The 9939-nt window shown below is 53.0% G+C and overlaps 1 protein-coding gene across 2 annotated transcripts; it reads right to left on the bottom strand.

Moving 5' to 3' along the window:
* Positions 1 to 2860: 2860 nt before the first annotated feature.
* Positions 2861 to 9067, bottom strand: EGR4 (early growth response 4). 2 transcript variants are annotated; one of them, XM_070236239.1, is made up of 2 exons: positions 8456 to 9067; positions 2861 to 8027 (listed from the first exon to the last, which is right to left on the bottom strand). In XM_070236239.1, the coding sequence occupies exons 1-2, from the start codon at positions 8589 to 8591 to the stop codon at positions 6712 to 6714; spliced, it is 1452 nt and encodes a 483-aa protein (XP_070092340.1). In that variant the 5' UTR covers positions 8592 to 9067; the 3' UTR covers positions 2861 to 6711. The 2 variants fall into 2 exon arrangements, with proteins under 2 accessions (XP_070092340.1, XP_023474655.2); XM_023618887.2 differs by having other exon boundaries at positions 2861 to 8030; positions 8456 to 9028.
* Positions 9068 to 9939: the final 872 nt, after the last annotated feature.

The raw sequence follows: 9939 nt of genomic DNA, 5'->3' as shown, positions 1-9939 counted from the left end.
CAAGCTGCACTACTCGTGGGATATGCGCCACGGTCCCTAAGCGGCCTCGTGGGCTGCGCCCCTTGGCACTCGGTGACCTCAGGTCGGATGCGTGGTCTCCTTGGAGACTGCTTCAGTCAGTCCCCTTTGGGCATCCCTAGGGAACCAGGGGAGCTGGGAGTGGCTGCAGCCAGGCTCTGTGATGTACTGGGACCCAATCTTGTCCTTGAGGGTGCCATCCAGAAGCACGTGTCCCTGTCACAAATCCCCATCCCGGACCTAGAGGAGGAAAGGGGCAGTGGCCTCTGGCCCTTTCCACCCTCTCCCCCACCTTGAACTTGCTTAGGAGAGAAGCCCAGCTCCTCAGGATTTGAGCAAGGGAGGGGGGAGGCGCGGGGTGGGGGGGGAGCAGGGTTTAAAGCCTATCCAGCTGTTGAAGCAGGAACAGTCTGGCTGTCCTAGATGTAGAGGAAGTCCACAGGGCTGCAACTGGGCCTGAGAAATCAGACCGTGTTGCCTCCCAAGCCTGGGGCTGAGCTGGTTTGGGATTAGGTAAAGGGGAGATGGAATTTCAGGCAAGGGGTAGTACTTGGGCAAAGGCACAGAGATGGGCTTGGGCAGGCTTAAGCACCAAGGCCATGAGGGGCAGTCTGGCTGCAGCAGAGTAGAAATACAGGGTAGCCCCAGGGTTCTCCAAAAAATGAGGCTGAGGGGGACATTCCTTGACCCCATCCTACTCCTGCTAGGGCAGAGGTACTGGGCATTTAGTATCAGGAAGGATAATATGTAGATTTGTCAGGTGGCTTTTGGGGAGAGGCAAATTTAATAAGAACTAATACTGAACAGTGGACAGTCAGGTCAAACTGCCTCCTCCCCACATCTTCTCTTCCTTCCCCTAGCTCCTAAATTTCTTTCCTCCTCCAGAAAGTCTTCTTAGATTGAGCAAATGATAAATCACTTCTCCTAAGATGTAAATGATAACAGCTCCTATTAACCAAGTACCAAGCATCATACAAATAATTTTTATGCATATCATTCAATCATCACAATAAACCTATTGAGTTATTATTATCCCCACTTTACAGATAGGGAAACTAAAGTTCAGAGCTCAACAAATGGCATAGTCAGGATTTGAACTCAAGTCCCTGAACTCCAAAGTCTGTGCCTAAACACGGTGCCCTCCTGCCACCCCTTTGCTGTGTTAAAGCCCACTGAGCCTCTTCTGCCAAAATGCAGATTCCCTAAATCCACCTGCTTTTGCAGACAGCCAAAAATATCCATATGTTGTCTTGGTTCTACCTTTGTTGTAGCGATCTTTATTTGTCGTCACTCTTTGCTTCCTGTGAATATTCTAAAACGATTTGGGGCATGCTTGTGTATGTACAGGTGTGCTTCTGTGCATGTGTATATGCATGCATGTGCCTACAGGTGTATAATCTGCATATGCATGTGTGCATGTGTGTGTTTGTGAGTGAATGCATGTGTGTATATGTGGATGTGCACGTGTGCATGTATGAGTGTGTGCATGTGTGAGTGAATATGTGTGTATCAGGGTGTGCATGTATTTGTGTGCACATGTGCATATATGTATGTGTGTACGCATGTGTGCCCATGCTACATTTCACAGACAACACTTCCTGCTTGGTTGTTATGGGAACCACAGTTCTAAAAATGTTAAACTGAATCCCACTCCATGTGGGCCAGAGAAACCAAAAGAGAGAATGTTAAGTGACAGATACATCTGGGTGCCCAGAGCTGAGGCAGACAATCATGGGCTCAGCGAGAATTGGACAGGCACAGACCAGCCAGAAGCATGGTCCCATGGCTTGGATCAGGGCCTCAGGCCTGTGTCTTCTCATCTCTCCCTCCTGACCCTTTCCCAGCTTCATGTTCTCCAACTACCTTCCTTCCTTCCTCTTCCCCTTCTCTTTTCTTTTCTCCTTTTAGGCCTTTAGGCCTTTTCTTAGGCCAACACAATAATTAAACAGTTCAGTGTGCTGGGCAGTAGGGTTGGTGATATGGCGCCACACATGTGGATCAGATAAGGCCTCTGCCCTTAGGGGAGTTCAAGGGAGGGAGGATTTGGATAATACATGGGGAGAGGGGAGAGGACAGAGCAAAGGGAGAGATGACAGAGGAGAGTGGAAGATGAATTTGGATCACAGATGGAGGGCTTTAACTGCAATGTACTTTTTGTAGGAAGGTGGAAGCTATGGTCAGTTTGGGGTAAAACACTGCGAAGAACATTTTAGGGAAATTCCATCAGTAGTGCTGTGCAATATATGGAATGGAAGGAGAGAGAATGGAGGTAAAGGGGCCATGGGGAGTGGTTTGGTAGAGTGCAGGCTTGTCTCAAACAGGGCACAGGGCTTAGAGTGTAGGGGGAGGAAAGGGCAGACTTTCTGGGTTGCTTTGTCAAACTCTCACCTATATCCCACCTCATCAAGATTTTTATTCCTCTTCCCTGCCTCTCCAGGGTGAGAATCAGGACTTGAGTGAGCCTTTGTTACTGATAGACATGTTGAATTCCTCAGGTGCACTGGAAAGGTAAAAGGTTGGGAACTACCGGCCCAACATATGGCAGGCACTCAGTAATACTTGTGCAATGAGTGGCTATATGAATATGCACTGGTCTTGGAACTGGAAGCCCAGGTTCAAGTCCCACTTCAGTCCCTCATCATCTGTGTGCCCTTAAGAAAATCCCCAAACCTCCTGGGCCAGTTTCCTCCTCTATACAGTGAGGGGTCAGACAAGATGTTCTTATAAGCTCCTTCCAACTACATGTTATGATGTGATTCTACGTGATTGTCATAGCCATGGTGTGCATGTCTGTGGAGGGGGTTGGCATGGACTGAGGTGCTGGAAATAGGCACAGAGAGGATAAATGTGAGAAATATTTAATAGAGGAATCAACATCTTCTGGCTTCAGTTTTCAGCAATATTGTTGAATAGACAAACCAAAGACCCTCTTGCTACAGAATACATGGAATGATTCACAAAATATAACAGACACCTGAAATGCTTAGCTGAGCTTGCAAGAAAGGAAAGAAAAACTACATGGACTGAAATAAGGGAACTGAGACCAAGAGATGTAAGCATGAGACGCGCTGTGACTAACCCCAGCGGCTATGGGGAGGGAGGCATATGGCTTGACTGTGCTGACCCAGGCCCTGGTTGGAGTAGGAGGAGCTGCCTCTGAGAATTTATAACTACTTGAGTTAGAGTTTGATCTCACAACATCTGCGTGGTACAGGAACCCCAGGCCAAGAAATTAACATAAAGATAGGTCTCCATCAGTGGATACTCCTGGAATGCCTGGCAGAAGCAAACACAAAACTGCTCAAGATAAACATACCCTCAACCCAGGCCACAGAGTATTACTGCCCAGGTAAATCCCCACTGAAGATAAGCTCACAAGCCAAAAATTACAATACATAAAAAGAAACAGTGTGCCATGAATAACAATAGTTAAGACCTTGAAGAACTTCAATAAGATCCAGCAGGTCTGGGGCCGGCCCTGTGGCTGAGTGGTTGTTTGTGTGCTCCGCATTGGCGGCCCAGGGTTTTGCCGATTTGGATCCTGGGTGGGAATATGGCACCACTCATTAGGCCATGTTGGGGCAGCATCCCACATGCCACAACTAGAAGGACCCACAACTAAAAAATATATACAACTATGTACTGGGGGGATTTGGGGAGAAAAAAGCATTTAAAAAAACCCAAAAAGATTGGCAACAGTTGTTAGCTCAGGTGCCAATCTTTAAAAAAGAAAAAGATCCAAAGGTCTGAATGACAGCCTGGATGTGGGGGAAGGAGGGGTCAAAGGTGAATCCCACAGAACTGTGATTATTTAGGCAAGTCTAGGGAACCAAACAAATGATGGCTGCTGTTAGCAGAAATTGGGTATACGGAAGGGGGATTTGATGTTAGGCAGCTTGTTTTCAAAGTGGTGGTGGGATAACCGTAAGGAGATGTTCATTAGTCAGAACCATGGGGCTGCAGCTAGGGTAGAGACCAGGGCCGGCTGACTTAGAAGCCACCCGTGTAGCAGTGATAGCTGAATGCCTGGGAATGAATGTGCTCTCAAAGGAGAGTGCTGAAATAGAGAAGGAGGGAGAGCTCAGAACTAAGTCTGGGAAGACACCCACATTTTGAGGACAAGATGAAACAGAGGAGCAAGTAAGGAAAATGAGCTCTCTGCTAAGCCCTGATTAGGTTTGGGTCCTGGGTTTGGGTTGATTTTCTGATGGTTTGATTTTAATTCTTTCCATCTCTGGTCTAACATTCTCTTCCCTCAGAATCCCTAAGGCAAGCTGCAGTAAATGGAGCAGTTTCCCTTTGGACTAATAGGAGGGACTTCCCAGCTGGGAGTTCCAGAACTGGGCTGGGCTCTGGTGCCAGCACCACTATTAAGTCACTTCTTTGGGGTTCAGTTTTCTCATCAGTGATATTAGGCTTTGGTGGGCATGAGGACAAGATGGGGCACGATAGAGCCAGTAGCACTTGATGGAATGCTGGTGAAGGGGGCAAGGAGAGGTGGTGGTTCGATGCCACCCACCCACAGCTGGTCAGCCTTCTTCCTTTGTTCAGGTTGTGTGGTTTGGGACCAGTTGCTTGAAATCTGGTCCTTAATGCTCTTCATTACCCAACTCTGTGTGGAAAGTGAAGTCAGGTGGTCCACGCATGTAAGCGAAAGGTGTGATTGCTTAATAGTAAGATAATGAGAGTCATCATTGTCTTATGTCTCCTTGAATCTACCTCTTCCCTATCAGAGTGCCTGACAGTCCATCACTTGAGCCTCTCTGCAGGGTTAAACACTGCCCTCTGCTGGCTACTCTTTAAAAATGTTAACTCTCCTAGAAGAGGTAATACGAAGCCTTTACCACAAATTAGCTTATTAGGGTACAAGATACTCAGCCAGCAGGATAGCACTTAATACCTGGGGAGAGAAATGGGTGGAATTCTTTGACTTGACAGTTTTGTCTTTGGTCAATGAGACTGCAGGGGTGGAGGATGAGCACATCTGACAGTGGAGGGATGAAGAAGCCAGAGGATCAGAAGCTAGGTTGATCTGGCATCATATGACTGTAAGGCTCTCCTAATTTCAGAACAGCTCAGCTCAGAAGAGAAAAGAATGAAGCCCCCAGAGGGGCCCTATCCTTTCCTTAACAGAGAGGAGTTGTTGGGGAGGAGAAATGGGGTGCATAGAGGCTTTTAGTGGTCCAAGTCTGCCCAAGGTGGCCAGAAAGAGTGTAAAAGCTTTGGGGTTGGGAGCTCAGGGAGTAAAGAGGGGCCAAGTTTCACCTATTCCCCACTCACAGGATCATACTTTCCTCACTACCCTCCTAGCTCCAACCCCCCTGCCCCCAAAGACATGAAGGGTTTCACCTGGAAGGAGAGCTAGGGAGAAGGGGCTGTGGCAGGTGCATGGCAGGATGGTAAGTGGGCTGCTGCTTCCTGGTGAAGACCCTTTGTGGGAAGAGCAACTAAGGTGACTGTGAGCCTCTGGCAAGCACCCTCTCCTTGCTGGGTTGGGTCTGCCCATCAATGGTCTAACTGAACGCTGAGTCCCTTTTGGCCCTGACAGCATGTGATTCTCAGACAGATGCAAAGGCACCAGCTGGAGCCTCTGTGACACCCAATACTCTGGGTGTTGAGGAACAGCACTGAAATGCTGCAGTCTTCTGCTGCTGTCACTATTGCTTGGGGCTCCCTCTAGTTGCTGAACCTCTTTTACCTCTGAGTAGGAAGCCTTTCCAAACAGTGATATTAGGCTGAGGTGTCGCCACTCTAGGGGTGGGAAAAAAGCACTGGCTTTGGAGCCAGACAGATCTGTTTGACCCTGTCTGCTCCTAGCTGGGTTACCCAGCGAGTTACCTACTTTGCTTCCTCATCTTTGAAATATAGTATATGCCTACTATCCCCAGGACTGTGAGAATTAAGGAGGATAATATATGCACAATGATTAACACCTAAGCCCCTCAACCACTCTCAAGTTCCAGAAAACACCTTGAGCCCTTAGGTCAGCTGTGATTAAATTCATTCGTTGATTCAGTACATATTTATTGAATGCCTACTCTGTGCCACAGTACCCGACAGTAGGTATGTAATGACTCCATGAGCGTGAGGATCTCCTTTCTCTTCTGGCATATATTCTCCTGACGGCGTGGTTGGGGGGAAGGGTCAGGAGCTTGGATGGCAGATTCAGTAAGCTTTTAGCACAATAATTTTAATTGCAAAAATAACCAGTTTTGTCAACTGCTTGAGAGTAGCGTCTGCTTTACAAAAATTAACAACAACAAAAAGGAAATAACCCCAAAGCAAAACGTTACAACCAATGGCTGCTGGAAACGACATTGCTGTACAAAATCCCGCGCGAGACCGGCTCCGCGCTGCCCCAGCCTGTCTCTGGGGGGTCTAGGGGAGGGCGTGGGGCGAGTGCCAGTTACAAAAGACTGCCTTGAGTCCCAAGGAAGTGCCTACTCAGGGGGCGGCCTGAGAGGACTTCCCCCAGAGCGCGGCTTCGGGAGCCCGGACCGCGGGAGCTGTCCACGGAGCTGGTGCTGAACGAGGCGTGCGCAGCGGGCTCTTCGAAGGAACTGGAAGCAGGACCAGAGGCCCGCCCCGGGGCGTGCGGGAAAGAGGTGGGAAGAGGAGCGGAAACGCGGGATGGGCCACGTCTTCTCGTGAGCGCCAGGCGGCGGCGCCCCAACCTACAAACATATTTTCCCTTCACAGGGCGGCGAAGGAGAGGCCCAACGAGTAAAAGCCAAGGCCCTTGAGCCGCTCCTCGGCGCGCGCCTTCTGCTTGAGGTGCACCTTGCTGTGCCGTTTTTTCTCATCGCTGCGCGCGAAGCGGCGGCCGCACACGTCGCAGGCAAAGGGCTTCTCGCCGGTGTGAGTGCGCACGTGTGTGGTAAGGTGGTCGCTGCGGCTGAAGTTGCGGAGGCAGATGCGGCACTGAAAGGGCTTGTGGCCTGTGTGGATGCGCAGGTGGCGGTTGAGCTCGTCGGAGCGCGCAAAGCTGCGCACACAGCTTTCCACCGGGCAAGCAAAGGCCTTGGCGTGCGGCCGCGGGCAGAAGCAACGTGCGCTGCACTTGCTGCCCCGGCGCCCCTTGCGCCGCGCCTTGGCTGGGGGGAACGGGGCCGGCGGCGGCGGCCCCGGAGGTTCAGGCACGCCACTGCTCCCGGGGATGTCCGCCACCAGAGGTTTCGGGAAGTCCGCTGCGGCGCTGCGGAGGCCCAACGGGGAAAGCTGAGGTTGTGTACTGGCCAGAAACTCTCCGCCGTCGCCGCTGCTCCCTCCCTCCCCACTAGGAGGGGTCAGGAGCGCCGGGAGGCCCTCGGCCCCCTCTCCTAAGTCACCCGGGGCCAGCGGGAAAGTGTCGTAGGCCCCCGTGGGGTAGAGTCTGTTGGCTGGGCCGGCCGGCAGCTCGGCGGGGCAGCTGATGGACAGCAGGTCTTCAATCTTGGCCCCCATCGTGGGGAAACGGGCCTCGGGGGCGGCCTGGAAGCCTCCCTGTGACCCACAACTCCCCGGGGCCCCAGCTGAGAGCAGCTCCCAGGGAGCGTAGGGGCCTTTGAAGGCCGAGGCCGTGTCCAGCGCTGGAGAGGCCGGAGGAGCCCGGAGGCCTGGCTTGACGTCGGGTGGGGAGAGTTGAGGCTCATAGAGGCACTGTGAGGGGGCACCTGCCGACGGCGAGGCCTCCCAGAACGCCTCTGGGAAGGCGGCAGCGCCCAGATCCGGGGAGTAAAGGTCTGGCGGACCCGGCAGCAAGGCGTCGGGGCCTGTGGGAAATGAGGCGTCCAACGGAGACCGGGATGCTGCCGCCTCAGGACCCGGGAAAGGCGCCAGGCCTAGGATGCCCGACATGAGGTTGAAGAGTGCCTCTGGGTCGTGCGGGTGTTCGGGTACTGCCTGGATGAAGAAGCTACCGCTGTAGCTGAGGCCGGGAGGGGGCGTGGGCGCAGGCCCCTCCAGGAAGCAGGAGTCGGTTAAGTCCCCCCCGGCGCCGCAGCTGCTCAAAGCCCAGCTCAAGAAGTCGCCTGCTGAGGAGGGAGCAGGAATCAGCTCCGGGTACATAGAAGGGCGCGCCGCGGAGACGCAGCCCCTGCCCAAGAAGCCCCTGGTGCGCATTGATACATACGAAGTGCCTTTTGCACATTCTGATCCAGCCCGAGCCGACATAGGCCCCAAGACGCACACACAAACATGCACACGCAAAACACACGTGCACAGGCATAAGGACGCCTTGATACACGCACAGGTTCCTGCGGAGGCGCTGGTGGCCTGGTGGGGGTGGGAATGGGAGTGCGCACTCCAGGACCTCCGAGGCTCCTACCGGCCGTAGGACCCCCGAGCCTGCTACCGCCCCTACCCCCACAGCTCCAGCGTCCCAATCCCTGCATGTTCTCAGGCACCGTGCGCCCCCGCGCTGCGCAGCCGTCTGAGCACCCCCTGCCGCGCTCCTTACCTCCGGGGTAGCCGGCGGCCGCGGGCGCGTCCCTGGCGGGAAGCCGGGGCAGTTCAGCGCTGGGTTCGGAGCAACACCCCTCGGTGGACTTGACCAGGAGCGCGTCGGGGCTGGAAAACTCGCTAAGGTGGAGCATGGCGCGGTGGCGGCTGCGGGGCGCCGGGGGCCTCGCCCGCTGGGCTTGGCGACGCGCAGGTAGCGGGGAGGCCGGCTGCTGCGCGCCCCGCGCCTCGTAGAACCAGGCGTCCGGGCTCCTGGCTCCAGGCGCTCACCTCTGGGAAAGGGGTTCGGGGGGCCGAGAAGCCCTTGCTCGCTGGGACTAGGCTCGGGCGGCGGTTCCTCGCCTCTCCAAAGCGCAGCCGGGCTCCCCCAACCCGCGGCCCCCCCCACTTATATAGCAGCGGCGGCGCTGGCTCAGGGCTTCCGACTCCCCGGGCCACTGCCATTTCGGGAGGCCCCGGCACTGCCGCTGTGACGTAAATGCCCAAACATGGACACAGGATGTGTGCCGGGGACTCCCGAAAAGGAAAGCTCGGGCTGTGACGTCGCCGCCGCCGCCGGGGCCGCGCCGCTACGTGCGCGCGCGCTCCCCGAGCGTGGAGCCCCGTGCGCGCCGGGGCCGCGGGTGCGCCAGGCTGGGGCGCTGCGCCGCGTGGGGCCGGACGTCCAGTAAGTGCGCTTCCCACCTGGAGGCAGCGGCCAGAGGTCGGCGAGGAAAGCCCACGTGGGTTTTAGGATTCCACACTTTGTGGTTCGAATCCTCTGTCTGCCACTTAGTAGCTGTGTCATTTAATCTCCCTGAGCATCCGTTTCCTCACCTGTGAAATGGAGATTATTGTATATCTACTTCATAAATTTGCTATAAAGAGCACTTGGGTTAGAGCATTCGAAGTTCTTGGCACAGGAACACTCAGTAAGCCAGAGATATGTTGCCTTTATTCGCTATTTGCTCACACTTGTGTGTTTTCATTTTCTTAATGGTTTTCTTTTTTTTTCTAGGAAAAATAACTTATTTAAATTAAAAAGGACCAGAATACTTGCTAATGGTGAGAGAAAAAGTCAATCCGTACCAAAGGGCATGTTCCAGATTGAAAAGTAAAAGTCCCTCTTTTCCTTACCTACCTACTTCTTGAGGTAGCCACATCTAGGGTTTTGTGTATTCTTTCAGAAAAAAATGCATATGCAAGCATACACACTGTCCTGCAATATAGTTTTCTCCCACTTATTGTAGCTGAGAGATTGCTCCATGTCCAAATGTAAAGAAGTTGGTCATTCTTTTTTAAGGCTGTATAGTACTCCACTGTAAGGGAGCTCAATTTGTCCTCTATCCATGAGCATATAGGAACTTTCCAACCTTTAGCTTTTACCAACATTGTTGTAATGTCCTTGACAATATAGATATGAACATGTGTGTGAGATAAATTCCAGTGAGTGTAATTCTGAGTCAAAGAATATGTAAAATTTGGATAGACAACTGACAAATT

The sequence above is a fragment of the Equus caballus genome, chromosome 15, assembly GCF_041296265.1.
Source record: "Equus caballus isolate H_3958 breed thoroughbred chromosome 15, TB-T2T, whole genome shotgun sequence".
In the NCBI taxonomy this organism is placed as follows: domain Eukaryota; kingdom Metazoa; phylum Chordata; class Mammalia; order Perissodactyla; family Equidae; genus Equus; species Equus caballus.
This window is presented reverse-complemented; position numbering and strand designations above follow the sequence as displayed.